At 43.1% G+C, this 26722-nt stretch overlaps 1 protein-coding gene across 6 annotated transcripts in view; it reads right to left on the reverse strand.

The window, feature by feature from the left end:
* The window catches only part of ccdc33 (coiled-coil domain containing 33), a 328157-nt gene that overhangs the window by 64564 nt on the left and 236871 nt on the right, over nucleotides 1–26722 (reverse strand). For all 6 annotated transcript variants that reach the window (XM_059946622.1, XM_059946620.1, XM_059946618.1 and 3 more), the window contains exons 14-15: nucleotides 14024–14211; nucleotides 6346–6403 (exon numbers count right to left, since the gene is read on the reverse strand). In XM_059946622.1, coding sequence (XP_059802605.1) covers nucleotides 6346–6403; nucleotides 14024–14211 — 246 coding nt within the window. The remainder of the gene's footprint in view (nucleotides 1–6345; nucleotides 6404–14023; nucleotides 14212–26722) is intronic.

Raw genomic sequence — 26722 nt, forward strand, 5'->3', positions numbered from 1 at the left:
CCCAGAGCAAATGAGGACAAGGGGGAGGAGAAGGGTAGGAAGAGAGGGGAGGGACAGCACAAGAGAGAGAGAGGGAAGAGGAGAACAGGGGGAGAAGGGAAGGGAGGGGAGGGGAGAGGAGAGGGTAAGGCGAGGGAGAAGACAGAAGGGAAACAGGAGTGTGAAGGGACGGGAGGGAAGAGGGGAATGAGGATGGCAGAGGTGGATAAGAGAGAGAAGGCAGGGGAGGGAGGAGAAGGGGAGGGGAGGGAAGAGGGGAATGAGGATGGCAGAGGTGGATAAGAGAGAGAAGGCAGGGGAGGGAGGAGAAGGGGAGGGGAGGTGAGCAGGGAAGGAGTGAGAGTAGAGGGGGATTGTGAAGGGAAGGAGGTGGATTGTCGAGTGGAGGGGTAGGAAGGGGAAAAGGGAAGTGAGGGAGGGGGATTAGGAGGCTAGAGAGAGAGGAGAGGAATGGGGAGGTAGATAAGGCAGGGAGAGGAGATGAGAGAGGAGTGGAGGGAGGGGAAGATGGAGGAGGAGAGGGGGACAGAGGGAGGGGAGAGGGAGGTAGAGGATGTAGGAGAAGGGGAAAGATGGAGGGGAAAGGGAGCAGGGAGAGGAGGAGAGAAAGAGCAGGGAGGGAGGAGAGAGAGAGGGAGAGGAAGGGGAGAGGGAGTGGAAGAAGGGAAGTGAGAAAGGGGAAGGTAGATAAGGGAGGGAGAAGGGAGGGGAGGAGAACAGGGGAGGGAGGAGGAGATGGATAAGGGAGGGGAAGGGACAGGGGGAGTGGGGAGGGAATGTGAGGTGAAAGGAAGGAAGAGTGGAAGGAGTGGAGAGAGAGTGAGAGCTGGAGAGAGATAGGTTTGAGGGAGGGGAGGGGAGAGAGAAGGTGGTAGAGTTTGGGGAAGAGTTTGTGGAGGAGGGTTTGAGAGAGGGAGAGGGGGATAGAGGGGAGGAATGAGGTGCAAGTTTGTGGAGGGTGGGAACAAAGGGGAAACAGAGGAGTGTGAATGAAAGGGAGGGAAAGGGAGCGAGTGGGAGAAAGGAGTGGAGGGAATGAGTGAACAGGAGGGGGGAAAGGAGGTGAAAGAGCTGGGAGCAGAGGCGCTGGAGGGGGAGAAGCGAGGGGAGAAGGGGGAATAGTGAAAAGGATAAAAGGGAGAAAGAGTGGGAGAGAATGAAGAGTGAGATAGAAGGATGGGAGGGAGAGGGGATATTCCATTCAAAGTGGAAGCCATAAAAATCTGCCAGCTGTAACAGTTAGCATTTGACCGGGCCTTCAGCTGTACTACCCTCACTCTAGAGTTGTACGATGTGTCTGCAGGATTGAGGGTTGGAGCTACAGAGAAGACTCTGACAAATAATAATAAAAATTTGGGGATTTTCCACCAGCTTCACTACTTTTATTATACAGTTTCAAAGAATGGGCTAAGTAATTATATATATTATGTACATTAGCTACGCATATTATCTGAATTTGTAACCCCTAATGGCAGTGTGTAAAAACTGTTGAGTCCACTGTTGTACAATCTACTCATACATAACTACATAGCCAGATACTTGAGTAACCATGTTGTCAAGTTCGCCAATGAGCATAAGAACATAAGGCATAGGAGTAGAATTAGGCCATTTGGCCCATTGTATCTGCTCCACCATTTCATCGTGGCTGATTCAATTTTCCTCTCAGCACCAATCTCCTGCCTTCTCCTCGTATCCTTTCATGCCCTGACCGATCAGGGATCTATCAACCTCTCCCTTAAATGTACATAAAGACTTGACCTCCACAGCTGCCTGTGACAAAGAATTCCACAGATTCACCACCAAATTCCTCCTCAACTCCATACTAAAAACTCACTCCTCTATTCTGAGACTGTGTTCACTGGTCCTAGACTCTCCCATCATAGGAAATATCCTCTTCACATCCATCCTATCAAGGCCTTTCACTATTTGATAGGTTTCAATGAGGTCACTCCTCATTCTTCTGAATTCTAGTGAATACAAGCTCAGTGCCATAAGATGCTCTTCACATGACGGGCCATACAATCTTGGAATAATTTTTATGAAACTCCTTTGAACCCTCTCCAGTTTCAGCACATCCTTTCTAAGATAAGACCCCCAAACCTGCTCACAATACTCCAAGTGAGGCCTCACCAGTGCTTTATAAATTCTCTCCATTACATACTTGCTTTTATATTCTAGCCTTCTTGAAATGAATGCTAACATTGCATTTTCCTTCCTCACCATAGACTGAACCTGCAAATTAACCTTTAGAGAACCCTGCACAAGGATTCCCAAATCCCTTTGCACCTCAGTTTTTCGTATTTTCTCTCCATTTTAAAAATAATTAACCCTTTAATTTCTTCTACCTAAGTGCATGGCCGTACACTTCCCAACACTGTATTCCATCTGCCATTTCTTTGCCCTTTCTCTTAATCTGTCTAATTCCATCTGTAGCCTCTCTACCTCCCCAAAATTACCTGCCCCTCCACCTATCTTCATATCGTCTGCAAACTTTGCATCAAAGCCATCAAATCCATCTTCCAAATCATTGACATGTAACGTAAAAAGAATCAGTCTCAACACAAACCCCTGAGAAACACCACTAATCACCAACAGCCAGCCAGAAAAGGCTCTCTTAATTCCTACTCTTTGCCTGCTGCTAATTTGCCACTGTTTTATCCATGCTAGAATCTTTCCTGTAATAACATGGTCTCATAGATTGTTAAGCCACCTCATATGTGGTACTTTGCCAAAGGCCTTCTGAAAATCCAAATATACAACATCAACCAATTCTACTTTATCTATCCTGCTTTTTATTTCTTCAAATAATTCTAATAGATTTGTCAGGCAAGATTTTTCCTTGAGGAAACCATGCTAAGTAAATTTTTTTATCATGTGCCTCCAAGTACCCTGAGATCTTATGCTTAATAATTGATTCTGTCATCTTCCCAACCACTGAGGCCTATAGTTTCCTTTCTTCTCCCTCTCTCCCTTCTTGAAGAGTGGAGTGACAGTTGCAATGACACAACGGTGGTAGGGCTCATCACCAACAATGATGATATGGCCTACAGAGAGGAGGTGGAATTTCTGCACAATCAGGAAAGCTCCCCAATGCCTCTACTTTCAGAAGAAGCTGAAGAGAGTTTGACTATGCACATGCATACACACTCTACAGATGCACAGCAGAGAGAATCCTAACAAGCTGTATCACTGCTCGGCACAGAAACTGTACTGCAGTGTACAGGATAGCTCTAAAACGGGTAGTCAAAATTGTCCAACGCATCACTGGCACTAACCTATCCATCATCAAGGACATCGATATGCAAAAGGTCAGTAACACCAATGAAGCATCTCACCCACCCACCCTGCTCATGGGCTGTTTATCCCTCTCCCATCAGGCAGGAGGCTACGTAGCATCCACGTCAAGGCCACCAGACTCAAAAACAGTTACTTTGCTCAAGCAATAAGGCTGAACAACACGTCCACCCGCTAAGCCACCCCCCACACCCCCCACCATCACTACTTTATCATCTCATGTCAGTCACCTAATATACAGACATTCCTGCACCTAGCATCACTTTATGGACATACAATCAATCTACATACAGTATATAAACTATCTTAAGTATTTTATTATTATTGCATTTTTTGTCTTATGTGGGGTTTTTTGTGCTGCATCAGATCTGGAGTAACACTTATTTTGTCTCCTTTGCGCTCATGCACTGGAAATGACATTAATCTTGATAAAAACACAAAATGCTGACAGAACTCAGCAGGCCAGACAGCATCTATGGGAGGAGGTAGTGACGACGTTTCGGGCCGAAACCCTTCATCAGGAGGGTTAATGAAGGGTTTCGGCCTGAAACATCGTTACTACCTCCTCCCATAGATGCTGTCTGGCCTGCTGAGTTCTGCCAGCATTTTGTGTTTTTATTTATTTCCAGCATCTGCAGATTCACTCGTGTTGCCTTTAAACAATCTTGAACATGTGAGAGACATCAGCCTCTCAGAGAAGGTGTCTTCACAGACTGTTGTTGCATAGATTATAACATCTCATCGCACACAACACCATGAGTTGGTAAGGAGTGTAACAGTAACTCTTAGTGAAGAAATGGCTGGACATAATGTTAGCACACTGTGCACTGGTATCTGGGCTGGCTCTTTAGGAGAATCCTTTTGTTTAAAGGTGAAATGACAGAGCAAATTTAAGCAGCAATTTCTCTCCCTTGTGGGCCCACACCGAACACATCCTCGGAGTTCAGTGATCTGGACTGGTGCCATTAATGGACACACTCCAACCTGTTCCTGGGCAGAAGAGTTAAATGGTTCACTGAACCCTGTCAGGAACCAGCTCCAGATACTCTTGTGCTGCATTGACTCTGCCCAGCATAGCCTGCTTGCCCCAAATACAGAACACAGTTGTGTGCCCCCACAGTGCAGCCGCCAGGTATACAGCACTTAGCAACTCCCTTAAACTTGTCTCCTCTCACTCTAATAGTTTACATTTCCATAAGATCATAAAACATAGGAGAATTAGGACATTTAGCCCATTGAGCTTGCTCTGCCATTCCATCATGGCTGATTTGTTATCCCTCTCAACCCCATTCTCCTGCCCTCTCTCCGTAACCTTTGAACCCATCAACCTCCACTTTAAATAAAGTGACTAAAGAAGTTCCTCCTCATCTCTGTCGTAAAGGTACAGCCCTTTATTCTGAGGCTGTACCCTCGGGTCCTAGATTCCACACTATAGGAAATATCCTTTCCATGTCCACTCTATACAGTCCTTTCAATGTTTGACAGGTTTCCGTGAGATCCCCCTCATTCTAAACTCAGGAGTACAGGTCCAGAGCCATCAAATGCTCCTCATACATTAACCCTTTCATTCTCAGGATCATTCTAGTGAGCCTCCTCTGGAGCCTATATCTTTTCTCAGATAAGGGGCCCAAAACTGCTCACAATATTCCAAGTGTGGTCTGTCCAATGCCTTATAAAGCCCCAGCATTATTGGGTTTACTGGGTTTACTGCAAGTGAGAGACAGTCATAGTCACAGTGCAGGAAATATGGTGCCCAATTTTCACAGAGCAAGATCCCACAATCAATCAGCAACACTATACAAGGAACACACATAAATTGCTGGAGGACCTCGGCAGGCCGGGCAGCATCTACGGAAAAAAGCACAGTTGACATTTTGAGCCAAGACCCTTCAGCAGGATTTCCAGCATCTGCAGATTTTCTCTGGTTTAGAACTATCAAGGATTAGCTGAGCTCCTGCAGTGCTGTACTTTGAAATAAAAACAATACTGCAGATGCTAGAAAACTGAAATTAAGTTTAGGTATCACATGTACATCAAAACATACAGTGAAATGCATCATTTTGTATTAACAATGAAACAGATTGAAGTCCATTTGTCAGAAGTGAGAAAGGGTGAAAACAAGTCAATTTTAATATTCCGAGAAGGTGGGGAGGGGATAGGGTAAAAGAGACATCATTGATGGGTGACAGCAGGGTTGCAATGAGGACAGGTTGCAGAAGCCATCTGTGTGAATGGGGTGGGGGAGAGAAGAGAGGGTGAGGGAGAGGGAGAGGGAGTTTAATTGTCATTTGATCATACACATATATAGAGCTAAATGAAACATCCTTCTCTGGGGCCAAGGTGCAAAACACAGTACAGTGTCATACAGAGCACATATAGTTGCAATAACACAAAGTAATATCAGCATAAGTTCTTGAGTGGCATGGCCTGAAGATTGATGGTGCATGGGATATTGTCCTGGAGCCATGTTTTTGCAAGAACAAGCATGCAGCAGTTCCTCATCTCACACTGGATCAGCTGCAGACAAAGGCAATTCAGTTTATCTTTCAGGGAGCTAGCACCGGAGAGCAGCACCGATGGGAGGTTTGGCCAGATGTCAGGCTGCTCTCTAGTGTTCACTGCAAGTGAACAAAATGGCAGTTAAAGAGTAAAAATACGAAGTTTGCAAAATGCAGAGCTGGAGCCAAGGACAGCTGTGCTAACAGAAAGAGAAAAATCTGAGCTAATATCACGGATGGATTACTTTCTAGACAAATCAGAGGTTCTGACATAAACAGAGAAAGTCAGTTACTTTTAGAATGCACTTTCAGTCTGGAAGACTGCAACAGGGTCAGGCAGAAAGTAAGATGCCATTCCTCGAACTTACAGTGGTCCTTATTATAACAGTGCAGTATCTCACAATCTGAGTACTGCCTGGTCTTTGAGTATTCCCAGCACTTTCTGTTATATTGTATACACACATGAGATGGTTACTAAAGGATAAGGAAACACATTCCACTGAGTTGGCTTAACATTTTAAAGCATTGGAAAGTCTGTCTAACATACACTCACCTGGGCTTCATGGTGAGTGATTTCCGGGTTTCCAATATTGACCTCAGTTGTAGACTCCCTGTGAAACAAGAGAGAGGTTCAAAAATAGAAACTGTTTCAAGGACCCAAAACCCCTTCTTTGTGTGCCATTTTCGACAAGGAAAGTTGACAAGTCCCTTCACATATCCTTTGTGAAGAGATTGAGCAAAAGGATAATAAAAAGGATACAACAACAACAGGAAGTTGCATTTATACAGTAGAAGGGATGTCTGCCAATAGTATTGGTATTGTTTATTATTATCACTTGAGCCTCAGGACTCACATCACCAGGTTCAGGAACAGTCATTAACCCTCAACCATCAGACTCTTGAAGCTAAAGAGATAGCTTCACTGAACTTCACTTTGCCCCATCATTGAAATGTTCCCACAACCAATAGACTCACTTTCAAGGACTCTTCATCTCATGTTCCTGATATTTATTGCTTATTTATTGTTATTATTTCTTTCCACTTGTGTTTGCACAGTTTGTTGTCTTCTACACTCTAGTTGAATGCCCAATTTGGGTGGTCTTTCATTGATTCTGTTATGATTATTATTCTGTTGATTTATCGAGCATGCCCACAAGAAAATTAATCTCAGGGCTGCATATTGTGACATATATGCACTTTGATAATAAATTTACTTTGAACTTTGAATGAAGGGATGGTGAAAACTTTATTCTGTCATAAATAATGTAGTTAGAATAAACAAGATGGACTCTTGCCCTCACAATCTACCTCATTATAGCCTTGCAACTTACTGTCTGCCTGTACTGCATTTTCTCTGTAATTGCAATGCTTTATTCTGCATCTGTCAATGTTTTCCCTGGTATTACCTCAATGCACCAACGTGCTGAAATGGTGTGTGTGATTGGCATGCAAGACGGGATTTTTTTCCACTATATCTCAGTGCATGTGACAATAATAAACCTATTTACTAATTAGAAGATAGAACGAAGTTTTGCAGCTACAAATAAAGTGCAGTATAGGTAAAATTTCAGCTGAATGCCTTCAAGACCACGGAATTACATATCAACTTCAGGAGGAATGTGTCTCCTCTCCATTCTCTCATTATCAACAGCCTTACAGTTCGCACAGTTTCGGCAGGTTCCTGGGCATCATTATTTCACAGGACCTCATATGCGAGAATCATATCTCATCCATTAACAAAAAGGCTCGGCAGAGGATGCACTTGTGGCAGTGGAGATAATTCCATTTCCCCCGGAACATACTGGTGTAATTCTACAATGCCAACATAGAGAGCATCCTCACATCAGCTGCTACTGTTGGGTTTTGTGCAGCATCCTCTCATGGTATGTGAAAACTAGAGAGAGCTGTTAGGTCAGCCAAATAAGTCACTGGCTGCAGTCTACCAACACCAAAAGAAGTGAAGTGTAAGTGGAGTGGCCATTGCTGGAGTATTACAGTAGACAGGCTTTGGCTCATCAGGCTTGGGCAAGAACAGGTGGAGGCTCCAAGTAAGTTTCTAAAAAGCTTTGTTTTCTCTCTTTTTTTGTCTATTAGTAAATAGTTAGTATGATAAAAAAAAAAATGGGTCCAGGGCTAGTAGTATGCTGCTTGTGTGAGATGTGGGAACTTGGAGACATCCAGTCTCTCTGACAACTACATCTGTACTAACTGCATCAAGCGTCAGCTCCTTACAGACCATGTTAAGGAAATGGAGCTGCAGCTCAATGGTCCTCAGGAGAATGAGGAGATGATAGATAGGAGCTACAGAGAGGTAGTCACTCCTAAGTTGCAGGAGGCAGGTAGCTGGGTGACTGACAGGAGAGAGAGAAAGACTAGGTAGCCAGTGTAGAGTACCCCTGTGGCTGTTTCCTTCAATAATAAGTATACAGCTTTGGATTCTGTTGTGGGGGAGAATTACCCAACAGGGGAAGCTACAGTGACCAGGTCTCTGGCACTGAGTCTAGCTTTGTGGCTCAGAAGGGAAGTATTGACAAGAAGAGTGCAGTACTGTTAGGGGATTCCATAGCTGAAGGAGCAAACAGAAGATTCTGTAGACACAGCTAGATGGTATGCTGCCTCTCAGGTCCCAAGGTCCGAGATGCCTCAGACAGAGTCCATGTCATTCTAAAGGGGATGGGTGAGCAACCAGAAGTTGTGGTATATTCTGGTACCAATGAAATAGATAGGAAAATGGGGGAGGTCCTGAAAAGAGAATATATGGAGTTAAGTAGAAAGCTGGAAATCAGAACCTCCAGCCTAGTAACCTTTGGGCTGCTGCCTATGCCTTGTGCTATTGAGGGTAAGATCAAGACAATTTAGCAGACGAATGTATGGCTGAAGAATTGGTGCAAGGGGTAGGGTTTCAGATTTCTGGATCAGTACTATTTCTTCTGGGGAAGCTATGATCTGTACAAAAGGGATGGATTACACCTGAATCCGAGGGAGATCAATATCATTGTGGGGAGGTTTGCTAGAGCTGTTGGGGAGAGCTTATACTAATTTGGCCAGGGGGATTGGAATGGGAATGATAGGGCTGAGGAAGGGGCAGTTGACATATAAGTTGATGCAGTGTGTAGTGTGTTTGTGAGAGTGGACAGGCAGATGAAAGGGCAAAGTTGCAGTCAGTGGGATGAGTTGAAGTGTAACGTGGGGAAAAATTGTAAAGCTGATGAATACAGGACCAAATGTGTTATATTTGAACATACATAATATATGGAATAAGGTTCAGTAGATTAACCTGTGGCAGAGATTAGTAGGTATGATGTTGTGAGCATCATTGAATCATGGCTGAAAGAAGATTATAGTTGGTAGCTTAACCTTCAAGGATACACATTGTATTGAGAGGATTGGCAAGTAGACGGAGGGTGTGGGTGGCTCTGTTGAGAAACTCAAATCCTTAGAAAGAGGTGATATAGGATCAGACAATGTTGATTCTCTGTGGGTAGTGTTAAGATACTGTAAGGGTAAGCAGACCCTAGTAATAATTATACACAGGCCTCCAAACAGTAACCAGGGTGTGGGATGCAAATTAATCAGAATTAGAATCAGGCTTAATATCACAGGCATATGTTATGAAATTTGTTATTCTGTAGCAGCCGTACATAGCAATACATAATAATATAATCTATAATTTACAGTAAGTATACATATATGTACAAAAATTAAATTAAATTAAATAAGTAATGCAAAAAGAATGGATAAAATACTGAGGTAGTGTTCATGGGTTCATTGTCCATTAACAAATCTGATGCTGGGGCTGGGGAGGGGAAGAAGCTGTCACTGAATCATTGAGTATGAGTCTTCAAACTACCTCCTACTTGATGGTAGCAATGAGAAGAAGGCATGTATTGGGTGATGGGGACCTTTAGTGATGGATGCCTTTTTGACACATTGCCTTTTGAATAGGTATTCTGGATAATGCAAATACCTGTGACAGGATGTTGTTTATTGACTATAGCTCAGCATTTAACACCATCATTCCTACAGTCCTGATCAAAGAGAACCTAGGCCTCTGTACCTCCCTCTGCAATTGGATCCTCAACTTCCTAACCGGAAGACCACAATATGTGCAGATTGGAAATTATATCTCCACCTCGCTGACAGTCAACACTGGTGCACCACAGGGATGTAAGCTTTGCCCATAGCTCTACCCTCTCTACACCTAGGACTGTGTGGATAGGCATAGCTCAAACAGCATCTATAAACTTGCTGATGATACAACCACTGTTGGCAGAGTTTCAGATGGTGACGAAAGGGTATACAGGTGTGAGATACACCAGTTGAATGGTGTTGCAGCAACAACCTTGCATTCAACTGAGACCAAAGAGCTGATTATGGACTTCAGGAAGAGTAAAACGAGGGAACACAAACCAATCCTCATCAAGGAATTAGAAGTAAAGAGAGAGAGCAATTTCAAGTTCCTGGGTGTCAATATCTCTGTGGACTTAACCTGGACACAACATATTGATGCAGCTATAAAGAAGGCAAGACAGCTGCTATAGTTCAATAGGAATTTGAGGAGATTTGGTTTGTCAACTTAAAAACTTCTCCAAATATATTGTGGAGAGCATTCTGACTAGCTGCATTGCCACTTGGTATGATGGGACCACTGCACAAGATTGAAATAAGTTGTAGGCAGCTCTATCATGGGTGCCAGCCTCCGTAGTATCCAACAAATCTTCAAGGAGCAATGCCTTAGGAAGGTGGCATCCATCATTAAAGATCACCACCACCCAGGACATGCCCTCACACTGTTACCATCAGGAAGGAGGTACAGAAGCCTGAAGGCACACATTCAGCAACCCAGGAACAGTTTTTTCCCCTCTGCCATCCAATTTCTAAATGGACATTGACCCCATGAACACTAGCTCACTACTTTTTTTATTTATGTTATTTTCCACTGTTCATTTTAACTTAACTATTTAATAGATACATATATACTTCATGTAACTCAGTTTTTTTATTTTATATTATTTATTATGTATATCATTGTACTACTGATGTAAAGTTAACAAATTTTACAACATATGCCAGTGATATTAAATGAGATTCTGATTCTAAAGATGTTCTGGTTGCTGAGGAGGCTGGTGCCCATGATGCAGCTGGCTGACTTTACAACTTTCTGCAGCTTTTTCCAATCCTGTCCAGTAGCCCCTCCTTACCAGACAGTGATGCAACACGTTATTTATTTATTTATTTATTGAGATAAAGTGTAGAGTAGGCCCTTCCACACAGAGTAGCCATGCCACCCAGCAACCACCCCCCCCCCCCCAATTTAACCCTAGCCTAATCACGGGACAATTCACATTGACCAATTAACACACCAACCGGTACGTCTTTGGACTGTGGGAGGAAACTAGAGCAGCTGGAGGAAACCCCTGTGGTCATGGGGATAACATCCTTAAGGGCACTGGTGGGAATTGAACCCAGGTTGCTGGTACTGTAAAGCATTGTGCTAACCACTACACTACCATGCTGCCTCTATCAGCCTTCTTCACTCTAGGGAAACACACACCCAGAAAATCCCTACAATCTCACTTTGTAAATGAGGTAACATCCTGGCATATCTTTCTGCACATTCTCCAATGCAATCGCATTGCTATGCACATTCATATACAGTGACAAATGATGTGTTGTTACCTGACTTAGATTCCATTTCATCTATTTGCATTAACAGCAAAACTAAGAATTAGTTCTGGAGGACTGGATAATTGCAAATGTCACTCCACTCATCAAGAAGGGAGTGAGGCAGAAGTAAAGGAAATTATAGGCCAGTTAGTCTGACCTCAGTGGTTGGGAAGATGTTGGAGTTGACTGTTAAGATGTTTATGGGGTAGTTGGAGGTACATGATAAAATAGGCTAAAGTCAGCATAGTTTCCTTAAGGGGAAATTTGCCTGACACATCTGTTGGAGTTCTTAGAGAAAATAACAGGCAGGATAGATAAAGGAGAATCAGTGGATGTTGTGTACTTGGATTTTCGGAAGAGCTTTTACAAGGTGCCACATATGAGGCTGTTTAACAAAGTAAGAGCTCATGGATTTACTGTAAAGGTACTAGCATGGATATAAAATTGGGTGAATGGCAGGAGGCAAAGAGAGGAAATATAGAGGGCATTTTAAGGTTGGTTGCCGAAAACTAATGGTGTTCCATGGGGCCAGTGTTAAGACAGCTTCTTTTCACATTATACATCAATGATTTGCATGACAGAATAGATATCTAAGTGGTCAAGTTTGCAGACAATACAAAGGTAGAAAGAGGGGCAGGTGGTGTTGAAGAAGCAGGGATTTTGCAGAAGAGCTTAGACAAATTAGGAGAATGGGTAAAGAAGTGGCAGATGGCGTATACTGCAGGGAAATGGATGGTCATGTACTTTAGTACAAGGAATAAAGGCACAGCCTCAAATAGAGGGACATCCATTTAGAACAGAGATGAGGAGGAATTTATTTAGTCAAAGGGTAGGTACTCTGTGGAATTCATTGTCACAGATGACTGTGGAGGCCAATTCATTTGGTATATTTAAAGTGGACATTGGTAGGTTCTTGATTAGTCAGGGCATCAAAGATTTTGGGGAGAAAGCAGGAGAATGGGATTGTGAGGGGTAATCAAAGAGCCATGATGGAATGGCAGAGGCAGACTTGATGGGCAGAACTTCCTAATTCTGCTCCTATGTCTTATGGTCTTATCTCTGCGGGACATGCCTATGCCTATTAGCAGGCAGGAAAAATCATTTGTGGACATTACTCTCACAGCAAACTGCCATTTCCAAAAACTGCCTTCTGGAAACAAAACTTCACAGATTGTCAAAACTTTCCTGCACCAGGCAATTAATCTGATCCACCATTCTAGTTAGCCCCCACCCCCAACACACTCTATATATTACTTCAGTCACTGCACTGCATTGTAAACACTTTAAACAACTTTATAATGCTGTTTAGATCATAAACTTTATGTAATGTATTTACACACATTCTATTCCATATCTGTACTAACTTTATTTTTATATAATTCTTTATTCAGTATAATTGCTGAATTTTGTCATTTTCTGCTGCATGGAACACCAACACATCACAGCAACTTCCTAATACACGTATTATGTATAAAGCTGATACCTGATCCTTTGGAAATACTGTTTTCTGAAAGACAATACAGGTTGAGTACCCCTTATCCAAAATTCCAAAATCCAAAAACCTCTGAAATCTGATTTTCTTTTCGAGTGCTGACATGATGTCACACATGGAAAATTCAACAAGGCACAGGGAAGGTTCCCAGGTATTGAGTAGATCTCTGTGCAGTTAGGAGAAGTGACCTCACATACTGAATGTCATGAACAGAAGTTAACGAAAAATAGAAAAAAACTGCATAAAATGAAAAATGAAGATCTCCATCATGTATTGAAATTGCGGATTTGTCAGCGTTGAAGTGAAGGCATGCTGCTTAACAGTGTGCTGATCACAAAACAAAGAAAGATCTATCAAAACGTACTGAAATTTGAAGGCAATTCTCTTATGCACAAAGTTATTAAAAAATGTATGAAACTATCGCCGCACTCCCCACATCATATCATAGCTGTTGTGGATGGGTGACCGTTTAAAATTGATGGCAGATTTGAAACCAATTGCAGCGCTGGAACCCGGTGATAGATGCAGTCGATGAGGTCATTGAACTCTGGTCCAAATAAACCCAAAGTAAACTAAAGGTCTAGTTAGTCTCTCCAGTGGACATAAAAGTTCCAAAGGTATTATATTAAAGGAGATCTGGACCTCCTAGATAACCAGGACAATGCTTATTCCTCAACTTCTATCACTAGAAGGGGACACAGAGACCGAAGATGCTGGAAGCTGTAGCAACTGATGTAGGGTCTCAGCCCACAATGCTTTCCTGCAGAGATGTTGCCTGACCTGCTGAGATCCTTCAGCTTTATGTGTGTTGACACTAGATAGAAGATCAGTTTATTCGTCACGTTGTTGCACGTGCAATATTACTTTGTACAAATCAGCTGCTGAATTTCTTACACAGTCATACATTCGCTGCACCTTGGGTCATAAAAGCTGCTATCTAATTGCCACTTCTTTCTTTCTAGCCTTAGAAAGATCAATAAATGGATTGCCCAATCTGCCAGCAATATACAGGAAGTGAGTTTGTGTTTAGTCGTCCCATACAAACGGGATTTGTTAAAATGAAACAACCTACCTTTTCATTGGCAGCAAGATAGGTTCTTGTGTCTCAGGAAGTTCAGGAGCTCTGACGGGTGACTGCCGTTCTCCCTTTTCCATCTTCTGTTTTTCCTTTGGGCTGGAAGCACGAAAGAGGTACTCATAATCTGGCAGCACTTGTGCCAGTGCATCGTAAGATGGAAGATTAACTCTGTCCTTCAGAAGCTAGAAAATAATTGGAAATGGTAGTCAGACAGAATGAAGCACTGAGTCTGTAACACCATTCCATCTTGTCTCATTTATTATCCCTTTCAACAGTATTACCCTGCCTTCGCCCTGTAACCTTTCATGTCCTTACTAATCAAGAATCTATCAACTTCTGCTTTAAATATACCCAATGAATTCCACAGATTTGCAATCCCTTTGCTAAAGAAATTCTTCCTAATCTCTGTTCTAAAGGTAAATCCTTATATTCTGAGCCTGTCCCCTCTGGTCCTAGACTCCCCCCTATAGGAAACATCCACTCCATGCCTGCTCTATCCAGGCCTTTCAGTATTCGACAGGTTTCAATAAGATCTCTCTTTCATTCTTCTGAACTCGAGCAAGTACAGCCCCAGAGCCATCAAACATTCCTCATATGTTAACCCTTTAATTCCTAGTTTCATTCTCATGAACCTCCTCTAGACACTCCAAATTCTCAAATTTTATTAGTATTGATGCTTAGGAAACTGCCTGACAGCAAAGATTAGTGACAGACGACTTGGACAAAAATGTAGGTGAGCTGATTAATAAATGTGCAGAGGGCACAGAGCTGGTGGAGTCATAAATAGTGAGGAACGTTATCAAAGCATTCAGCAGGATAAAGACCACATGGAAAAATTGGCAAAGAAATTTTGGTCACCTAACCTACAGGAAAGATGTAAATAAGATTGACAAAATTTACAAGAATGTTGCCAAGACTGGAGGATATGAATTATAAGGAAAGATTAAATAGGTTTGAATTTTATTCCCTAGAACACAGAATATGGGAGATTTGACAGATATACAAAATTATGATGGGTATAGATGGGGTAAATACAAGCAGACTTTTTTCATGGAGGTTTGGTGAAACTACAACTAGGGGTCAAGTGTTAAGAGTGAAAGGTGAAATACTTAAGGGGAACATGAGGGGAAATTTCTTTACTCAGAGTGTGGTGAGAGTGTGGAACAAGCTGTCAGTTTAACTGTTGGATGCAATTTTGCTTTCAAAGTTTAAGCAAAGTTGTGGATAGGTATATGGAGGGCTCTGGTCTAAGTGCAGGTCAATGGGACTAGGCAGCTTAAAAGGTTCAACATGGACTAGGTGCGCCATAGGGCCTGTTTCTTGCTGTAGTTTGTAATGACTTGATGACTCTAATTTGCAGATGGAATTTAACCCAGTAAACTGCAAAGTATTGAACTTTGGGAGGTGAATGTGTCAGGAAAGTATGCAATAAGTGGCAATACCCTTAAGAGAGTTGATGTACAGAGGAATCTTGAGGTGCAAGCCCATTGAAAAAGAAGGCATGTGACTAGAAGGGGGGGCTTCGGAGCCTTGATGTTTCTCTCATTCATTCTATGGAGCTTCTTGTTTTGTGGATGTCTGTGAAGAGGAAGCATTTCATGTTGTATACTGTATACGTTCACAGATATTAGATGAACCTTTGAACCTTTGCTGTATAAAACTGGTTCAACCACACTGGACTATCGTGTGCAGTTCTGGTCAATACATTATAGGAAGGATGTGGGGGCTTTAGAGGGAATGCAAAAGAGATTTGGTAGGATGGTGCCCAGATTATAGAGTATTAACTATACGGAGAGGTTAGACAAATTTGAACTGTTTTCTCTGGGGTGTTGAAAGCTGAGGGAAAATCTGATACAAGCTTATATACTAAGGACACAGAATGAGTAGATAGCAGAGACTTTTCCAGGGTGGAAGTGTCAAATACAAGAGGCTTTAAGGTGAGAGGGTGAATTTTCAGAGGAAACATTGGAGGTTCATTTGTTCTCATTAATGAATGAATCACAGGAACATGTTCAGTACATCTCAAACACCAATGGCAGTGAGCACTGGGGAGGGGCTATCATCAGTGGACCCACTCCAACCCCCCCCCCCCCCAGTGCAATGGTTTTACCCTGGAAAGGTACATATGGACCACTCCACATTTGTGGTCTCCCCTACAGTTTCACAGGTAAGGGGAGATCTTCAGCCAGTCTCGGAGCAGACCATTACCTTCTCTTAGCAAACTTGCTTTGCGCTCTTGGCCAACACACTTGCTGAAGCATATATTCCAGAAGTTGATCTAGGAGCAGGAATAGCCCATGTGGACTTTTGGGCCAGCTCCTCTGTTCATCAAAACCATGCCTGACCCATCTCAGCACCTCTTTCCTGTATTTTCCCTGTATATCTTTATTTCTTGTATCCAGAAACCTTTACTTTGCAAGAACAAAATGACTGCGACTCCATATACCTCTTCTCGCCTCTCCCATTGGGTAGAGTATACAAAAGCCGGAAAGCATGTACTACCAGGCTCAAGGACAGCTTCTACCCCGCTGATAAGACTATAAAATGGTCCCCTATTACGATAACATGGCCTCATGACTTCACAATCTACCTTGTTAAGATCTTGCACCTTATTGTTACCTATGCTACACTTTCTCAGTAGCTGTTACACTTTACTTTGCATTGCTATTGTTTTACCTTGTACCATCACAGTTCACAGTATAATGATTTGACCTGTATAAACAATACGCAATGTGATCAGCTTTTCATTGTAAGTCGGTACATGAGACTGCAATAAACCAAACCCAATTCCAAAAGTTGATCACCCTTTGAATGAAGAAGTTTCTCCTTATCTCATTGCCCTAGCCCAGGGGTCAGCAACCTTTACCACTGAAAGAGCCACTTGGACCCGTTTCCCACAGAAAAGAAAACACTGGGAGCCGCAAAACCCGTTTGACATTTAAAATGAAATAACACTGCATACAACGTTTTTTTTTGCCTTTATGCTATGTATAAACAAACTATAATGTGTTGCATTTATGAAATTGATGAACTCCTGCAGAGAAAATGAAATTACATTTCTGCATGCAACAAAAACATTTTGAACTCCGAAAAAAAGACGTTGGGTTGAAAGTTACTTTTAAGTAAAATATTCAATGTCTATTTGAGTCCTTCTTGTATTTATGAAAAACGCCGAACTTAAATTTTCTGCCAGCAGCAAACCAAAAATAACGTCAGCCAGCTGTCATCCTGAAAAATGAAAGGACTATTTCACTGAACTATGAAAAAATATGAATATAAGTAAAATAATAGGCAATTAAAATATTTATCATACTTGGTTAATGGGATTTCTGCTCCTGGACCTCAGCGCACAGCGTCTGCACATCAGGGCTGTATGATGTCACCTTCATCTTTACACAGGATCGCAAGCTGTCATCTGTGAGGTTTTCAATATCACTCCATTTGTGTTTCTGAGCAAGAACGGCCTTCTGACGGGCAACATCTTCAAGGTCTGCTGTCAAGCGTCTAAACTTGGACACCCATATGTCTTTGTCGGCTATGTCGGCCAGTTCCATCTCAAGATCAGGTTGACTCACACCTGCCAATGCAGTCGTATTCAGTAGGGAAGGATCGATGCTTAAGGGAGTGACCGGGAAGGATAATGTGTTTTTTTCCTCTCTGAACTCACAGAAGCGTTTCCCAAACGATGTTTGCATTGCGATGATTGCAGAATGTAAATACTCCGAAATTATCATGTCATGACCTTGTTTGAACTCTCTCAAATTGGGGAAGTGAGACAAAGTGCCTTTCTGTAAATCTCTGGCAAGCACTGTCAACTTGCGCTCGAATGCCAAAACATCCTCCAACATGTGCAGGGCTGTACGTCCTTTCCCCTGAAGAGCTGTGTTCAGCGTGTTCAGGTGCGCTGTCATGTCTACCATGAAGTGTAGCTTTTCCAGCCACTCTGGCTGTTCCAGCTCAGGAAAGGTGAGCCCTTTGCTGCCCAGGAAAGTTTTCACTTCTTCCAGACACGCGACAAAGCGTTTCAGCACCTTCCGTCTGGACAGCCAGCGATAAAAACACGTTGTAGCGGTGTCAGTAAACTGCAGTCAAAGATAGCTTTATTCGAACTAAACAGCCTTGCTTTTAAGCCTCCCTCAACCCAGCCCCCATGGACGCAGATGCTGCAAAAGACGCGTACTCACAAACCCCCGTAGGCTATCTCCCTTAGCCGGAATGCCGGCTAATTGTGAGCCGTTTCGGATGTGGCAGGAAATGTACAAGATCACCATAATTACATTTCAAAAGCTAACAAACTAACATAAAATACATTTTAATTAAATACTGACCAATTATTTCCCAAAGCCACAGGGAGCCGCAGCACAGAGGTGAAAGAGCCACAAATGGCTCGGGAGCCGCAGGTTGCCGACCCCCGCCCTAGCCCTTATTCTGAGACCCACTCTCATTATTCAGTGGAACCTGACTCTCCCCTATGAAAAAATCACAGCAGCAAAAACATGGGCAGCACTATAGCGTAGCAGTTAGCGCAACACTAGTACAGTGTCAGTGGCCAGTATCCAATGCCACTGCTGTCCGTAAGGAGTTTGTATATTCTCCCTGTGACCATGTGGGTTTCCTCCCTGTGCCCTGATATCCCCCCACATTCTAAAGACGTACGGATTAGGGTTAGTAAATTGTGGGCAAGAAGATTAATTGATCCATGGGTGTAATTGGACAGTGCAGGTAGTTGGGCTGGAAAGGCTCATTACCAATAAAAGATAAAGTTAAAGATTAGCTTTATTTGTCACGTGCCCATCGAAACATACAGTGAAATGTGTTGCTTTGCGTTAACGACCAAAGCAGTCTGAGGGCGTGTTGAGGTGGACTGCAACTGTCACCACACATTCAGCACCAACATAGCAAGCCCACCACTCACTGGTCATAATTGTACATCTTTGGAACCTGGGAATAAATGGGAAAACCTGGAGAGAACATACAAACAGACAGTGATGGGGATCAAATCCTAATTGCTGGCAGTGCACCAACTGCTACAGTTTCCTGTACTGTATCTTTAAATAAAATAAACTGTCATTCCTTCTGTGATACTCACTAAGAAGGACCCACTGTGGAAGTTTAATGCTACGTTTTATGCACATGTATTTGCCAATCGTGAGTGGCATTCAGATAATTTATCTCAACGTGCACTAACTACGTTGTACAGTAGAGTAAAATTTCTCACCATCTTCCCTAAAGGAGACTCTTTCGGAATCGAACCAGATACTCACAGTAGTTGTGTGTGGTCTGTAATAGGTGGCCATTTGATGCCTCCTGTGTTGAAGCCAACCTCCTGCTAATGGACAACATTCATCGCAAAGCCTTCAGTACCCAGAGGCCCCTCCTAGTACGGAAGACATGACAACTAACCTCCCCATGGGCTCCTAGCTACTCCGCCTCTTTCTGAAAGGTTGCCACGTAGCCCATTACCTGGCTACCACTGGGATTAAGTATTGTGTTCCCAGTAGCAACTGTCAGCATTCTTGAGCTGAGCCGGATGCCAATGCAAAGCAGAGGACTCGCTCCCCCCATTCTTACATTAATATTCAAGCCTCTGTCCTTCGGCAAATGTTGGTGCGGAGGGGGTAAGTTCAACAGCAAGTTATGCCCTCAGGAGATAGGATTCCCTTTTTCAAGCACGCCTGCATCAGAGATGTAGTTACTTTCCAAAGCACTTGGGTCCTTTCTATGCTCATTATTATTATCTGCTCTAAAGGCCATACAATAAAGCCTTTGTCAGTCCACCTGATTCAGTCACCACAACACAAACCCTGCTTAGCAACAGAGCTGAGCTGAACAGGGAAGTTAATTAAGACCTTCAACAAAGTTACCATGGGAACAAACTTCCTATTGGACAAATGGGCATCTCATTACTTTCCTCAAACTACTGTGGAATTTTAGAAGCTGTTGAATCTTTATTTCGATGAGGGACAATTAATTTAGATAAAAAGTAAAGGAAACCACTGTTCACTTTCCATAGGGATCGCCCCCTCCATGATTCCCTTCTCCATTCAGGCCTCCCACGAATCTGCCTCCCGGCATTTATCCCTGCAAGCAATCTAAGTGCTACACCTGCCCATTCACTTTCTTCCTCACCTCCATTTGGGCCCAACACAGTCCTTCCAGGTGAGGCAACACTTCACCTGCAAATCTGCTGGAGTTGTCCATTGTGTCTGCTGCTCCTGATGTGGCACTGGTGAGATCCACAGTAAACTGGAGGACCACTTCGTCGAGCACCTCCTCACCATCCGCCAAAAGAGTAACTTCACGGTGGACAAACATTTTAATTCCAATTCACATTCCTATTCCACCGCATTGGTCCATGGCCTCCTCTTGTGCCTCAGGGTGGAGGAGCAACAACTTATATTCTGTCTGGGTAACCTCTAACCTGATGGCATAAATATCAGTTTCTCCTTCCGGTAAAAAAAAATTCCTCCCTCCTCCACTCTTCCACTCCCTGCTCTGCCGTCTTACCTTTTCTCACCTGCCTATCACCTCCCTCTAGTGCCCCTCATTTCTCCCTTTCCCCTCTGGTTCATTGTCCTCTCCTATCAGATTCCTTTTCCTCCAGCCCCTTTACCTTTGCTACCCACCTGGCTACACCTATCACCTTCCAGCCATTCTCATTCCCCTCCCCCAACCCTTTTTATTCTGGCATCTTCCCTCTTCCTTCTCAGTCCTGAAGAAGGGTCTCGATCCAAAATGCCATCTGTTTATTCATTTCCATGGATGCTGCTTGCCCTGCTGAGTTCCTCCAGCATTTTGCTTTGTTATTACTGGGCAATTGAATGAGTAATGACACATTCTTAACGGTCCCACTTTGTTCTGTACAGTTGGAATAAGTTTTACAGTTACAAATATAATCGGGGCGTTTGTTAAGGGATGTGACCGAGCCAGCATTTAATTGCTTATCCCTGATTGCCCTTGAAAAGGTGGTGGGGAGCTGCCTTCTCAATCTGCTGTAGAAATAAGCAGCAGAGAGTTGTAAACTCTGGGCTCTAGCCTCTGTAGTATCCAGGACATCTTCAAGGAGAAATGCCTCAAAAAGGTGGCGTCCATCATTAAGGACCCCCATCACCCAGGTCATGCTTTGTTCTCAAGAAGGAGGTCCAGAAGCCTGAAGGCACACACTCAGTGATTCAGGAACAGCTTCTTCCAATTTCTAAATGGACATTGAAGCCATGAACACTACCTCACTACTTTTTTATTTCCATTTTTTGCACAACTTATTTAATTTAACACTGTAATTCAGGTTTTTCTCTATTATTAAGTATTACACTGTACTGCCACTGCAAAGTTAACAAACTTCACAACATATGCCGGTGATATTAAAGCTGGTTCTGATTTAACTGCCCTTGGTGGAGGTTATGGGTTTAGACAGTGAGTGTTGGTGAGTTGCTACAGTGCACCCTGTGGATGTTCCACTGCTGTTACTGTGCTTTGGTGGCAGAGTGATGGAATGGCTGTTGAGCTTCTCAAGGCTTGTTGAGGCTTCACTCACCCAGGCAGTGCAGAGTGTTCCATTACACTCCCAAGTTGAGCCTTGTAGTTTGGTGCACAGGCTTTGAAGAGCTGGGAGGTGAGTTACTTACTGCAAGGACCCGAGCCCTGACCTGGTCTTGTATCCATACAGTGAATAGACAATAGACAATAGGTGCAGGAATAGGCCATTCGGCCCTTCTAGCCAGCACCACCATTCACTGTGATCATGGCTGATCATACACAATCAGTACCCCGTTCCTGCCCTCTCCCCATATCCCCTGACCCCGCTATCTATAAGAGCTCTATCTAACTCTCTCTTGAATGCATCCAGAGGCTTGGCCTCCACTGCCTTCTGGGGCAGAGCATTCCACATATCCACCACTCTCTGGGTGAAAAAGTTTTTCCGCACCTCAGTTCTAAATGGCCTACCCCTTATTCTTAAACTGTGGCCTCTAGTTCTGGACTCACCCATCAGCAGGAACATGCTCCCTGCCTCCAGCATGTCCAATCCCTTAATAATCTTATATGACTCAGTCAGATCCCCTCTCATCCTTCTAAATTCCAGTATATACAAGCCCAGTCGCTCCAATTTTTCAACATATGACAGTCCCGCCATTCCGGGAATTAACCTTGAGAACCTACGCTGCACTCCCTCAATAGCAAGAATGTCCTTCCTCAAATTTGGAGACCAAAACTGAACACAATACTCCAGGTGGGGTCTCACCAGGGCCCGGTACAGATGCAGAAGGACCTCTTTACTTCTATACTCAATTCCTCTTGTTATAAAGGCCAGCATGCCATTAGCTTTCTTCACTGCCTGCTGTACCTGCATGCTTGTTTTCATTGACTGATGTACAAGAACACCCAGATCTCATTGTACTTCCCCTTTTCCTAACTTGACTCCATTTAGATAGTAATCTGCCTTCCTGGTCTTGCCACCAAAGTGGATAACCTCACATTTATCCACATTAAACTGCATCTGCCATACATTTGCCCACTCACCCAACCTGTCCAAGTCACCCTGCATTCTCATAACATCTTCCTGACATTTCACACCGCCACCCAGCTTTGTGTCATCAGCAAATTTGCTAATGTTTCTTTTAATCCCTTCATCTAAATCATTAATGTATATTGTAAACAGCTGCGGTCCCAGCACCGAACCTTGTGGTACCCCACTGGTCACAGCCTGCCATTCCGAAAGGGACCCATTAATTGCTACTCTTTGTTTCCTGTCAGCCAGCCAATTTTCAATCCATGTCAGTACTCTGCCCCCAATACCATGTGCCCTAATTTTGCCCACTAATCTCCTACGTGGGACTTTATCAAAAGCTTTCTGGAAGTCCAGGTACACTACATCCACTGGCTCTCCCTTGTCCATTTTCATAGTTACATCCTCAAAAAACTCCAGAAGATTAGTCAAGCATGATTTTCCCTTCATAAATCCATGCTGACTCGAACTGATCCTTCTACTGCTATCCAAATGTGTCGTAATTTCATCTTTTATAATTGACTCCAGCATCTTTCCCACCACTGACGTCAGGCTAACCGGTCTATAATTCCCTGTTTTCTCTCTCCCTCCTTTCTTGAAAAGTGGGACAACATTAGCCACCCTCCAGTCAGCAGGAACTGTTCCTGAATCTATAGAACATTGGAAAATGATTACCAATGTATCCATGATTTCTAGAGCCACCTCTTTAAGTACCCTGGGATGCAGACCATCAGGTTCCGGGGACTTATCAGCCTTCAGACTCTACAGTTTATCCAACACCATTTCTTGCCTAATATAAATTTCCTTCAGTTTATCCTTTACCCTAGTTCCTTTGGCCACTATTACATCTGGGAGATTGTTTGTGTCTTCCCTAGTGAAGACGGATCCAAAGTACTCATTAACTCATCTGCCATATCATTGTTTCCCATAATAAATTCACCCTTTTCTGTCTTCAATGGTCCAATTTTGGTCTTAACTATTTTTTTGCTATTCACATACCTAGAGAAGCTTTTACTATCTTCCATTATATTCTTGGCTAGTTTACCTTCGTACCTCATTTTTGCTTGGCATATTGCCTTTTTTGTTATCTTCTTTTGCTCTTTAAAAGCTTCCCAGTCCTCTAGTTTCCCGCTCATCTTTGCTATGTTATACTTCTTGTCTTTTATTTTTATACTGCCCTTTACTTCCCTCGTCAGCCATGGCCGCCTTTTACTCCCCTTAGGATATTTCTTCCTCTTTGGAATGAACCGATCCTGCACTTTCTGCATTATTCCCAGAAATACCTGCCATTGTTGTTCCACTGTCTTCCCTGCTAGGGTATTGTTCCATTGAACTTTGGCCAGCTCCTCCCTCATAGCTCCATAGTTCCCTTTGTTCAACTGTAATACTGACACATCCGATTTTCCCTTCTCCTTCTCAAATTGTAGGTTAAAACATATCATATTATGGTCACTACCTCCTAATGGTTCCTTTACCTCCAGGTCCCTGATCAACTCTGGTTCATTGCACAACACTAAATCTAGAATTGCCTTCTCCCTGGTAGGCTCCAGTACAAGCTATTCTAAGAATCCATCTCGGAGGCACTCCACAAACTCCCTTTCTTGGGGTCCAGTACCATTCTGATTCTCCCAGTCTACCTGCATGTTGAAATCCCCCATGACAATTGTATCATTACCTTTGTGACATGTCAATTTTAACTCTTCATTCAACTTACACCCTACATCCAGACTGCTGTTTGGGGGCCTGTAGATAACTCCCATTAAGGTCTTTCTACCCTTAGAATTTCTCAGTTCTATCCATACTGACTCTACATCCCCTGATTCTATGCCCCCCCTCACAAGGGATTGAATATCATTCCTCACCAACAGAGCCACCCCACCCCCTCTGCCAGTCAGTCTGTCCTTTCAATAAGATGTATATCCTTGAATATTCATTTCCCGGGCCCTGTCGGCTTGAAGCCATGTCTCTGTTATTCCCACAACATCGTACTTGCCAATTTCCAACTGAGCCTCAATCTCATCTACTTTATTCCTTATACTTCGTGCATTCATATACAATACTTTTAATTCATTACTCCCCTCTCCTTTCATATCAATTCTTATTTCACTTGGCCATACTGTATGATCTCTTCTTGAGCTTTTTACTCTATTGATTCTGTTGTCCTTTTTAACTTTTCTTAATTTCACTTTCCCTTTAACTCCATCCTTATACTTCCGGTTCATCCCCTCCCACCCACTACTTAGTTTAAACATATCCGTGAACACAGCTACTTCAATTCAGTTTCTGGTCAATGGTCTCCCCAGGATCATAGAGAAATGGACAGTCAATATTTTGGATCAATACCTTGGTTTAAGGGGCTGATGGACAACCAGATGAAGAGAAGGGAACACAGTACTCTACTGTTAGATGCAAATGGGATGAGACGGAGCATAAAGCTCAACATGGAATGACTGGGCTGAATAGCCTATTCTATATCTCACCTTGCAGTAACCTTTAAAATGAAGCTCCTGTATGTGACGGAATTAGTCTGGAGTTCAACTGAGACACCAAAAACTGAGAACTCTCCTGACAACAGAAAGGCATTTATTGCATGTCCACAAATTCTCAAGTCACTTGTTAAGGCAATTAAATCAACCACATCACTGTGGATCTACAATCCAACAAGGGCTAGATAAAAACTCCAGATTTTGTTCCATGAAGGGCATTGGTAAAACCAGTGAGATTGTACAACAGTCAGTAATTTCACAGTTAGTACCACCGGGACTAAGTTTTCATTCCAGACTTACTTGATCAAATACTGTAATTTAAACTTTCACTATAGGATCTATAAAGTAAAAGTAAATGTAAAAAGTTAAAAACAAAAATGACCCAACCTGAAAAACACTAACATGACCTCAAACTATATTCCTTTTCTCTCTCGCAGCTTACAGTGGTATCGTTATTTTGCTGTTTGATTTTTGCACCTATAAGTTATGTATAATTTATGTTTATTTAAGTTTGTCATGTTTGTTATGAACTGTGCTGCTGCTGCAAGAAACAAATTTTCATGGCATTTAAAATTAGTGCATGACAATAAGCTTAAAGTTTAATTTGAACCCTCCGTTCTTGAAGGTCAGCTCTTGCCTCATTCCGCCAATACATTCAAAACCATTGCAACTACTCAACAAGTCAGTTTCTTTTTCCAAGCCCTCTCCCCAAAATTCAGCATCATATTAAGCCATGCCACTATGGATTCTTATCCATACAAGAGGCCTCTGTCCACTAATTTATTAAAAGGTTAAGACATTTTAAACTAATGTCTTTCCTTAAAATACCAGAGCTGTTAACAGGATCACTTCTCGTAGTACCCTTCATGACTGCCAAACAGACATTTTTCACAAGGTGCGAGGGATCAAAAGGGATTGCTTCTTTGCTGATTAGCCACAGCGAATTCCTCACCCTGAACGTTAAAACGGCCTGCAAAATAGATCCCGTGTTTATCAGCAGCCAGAGCACAGTTCATTAAAGGAAAGTGTTTAAGGTATCTGATCGGCCACATGATTCCCGTCGGCTGTAGTGAAGATATGGTGAATCTGATGTCAGCCCATTTATTCTTAATAAAGGCTGGGCTTATCAAAACACTGATCTCCCTATTCTGTGCTTGCTCCTTCTATAACAGCTTCAGGCCTGTCGTGAGATGAAGAGGAAGTGGTATTGATGGACCCATTCCTGACCTATCTGAATTCAGCTCAGGTGTCACAAGGCAGATTCAATGTCCCGTTCTTTTGTCCTGCAGGTTAAGTGGTATGAAAGGGAACTCGCAGAGGTGTAATTGGCTCACCTTGGCCCTCTTTGGAGACCCGGGGACTAATCAGAGGACTAATGGGCAGCTGCCCTGAGAGATCTGCTCTTAGCAGGCAGGCCTGAGGACAGAGCTCCCGCCTGCTACCTTTATTAGTCGAGGCACGCGTTTACCGTTGCACATCGCTGCACATCTGTGTAGTGCAAGGACAGTAGAGACTGACGAGGTTGCCGAGACTGACTCTGGGTCAGAACGCATCCGTCTGATCTTTTCCTCCTAGTTGCAGCTTCCTCCACTTTTACCTCAGATTATTGCACACCATTCTGGCCAGATCATTGCAGGAAGGATGTCGAAGCTTTGGAAAGGACACAGAAGAAATTTAGATCTTCCAGTCAAGGTGGTGTTGACT

Source organism: Hypanus sabinus, chromosome 21 (genome assembly GCF_030144855.1).
Source record: "Hypanus sabinus isolate sHypSab1 chromosome 21, sHypSab1.hap1, whole genome shotgun sequence".
Taxonomy (NCBI): Eukaryota; Metazoa; Chordata; class Chondrichthyes; order Myliobatiformes; family Dasyatidae; genus Hypanus; species Hypanus sabinus.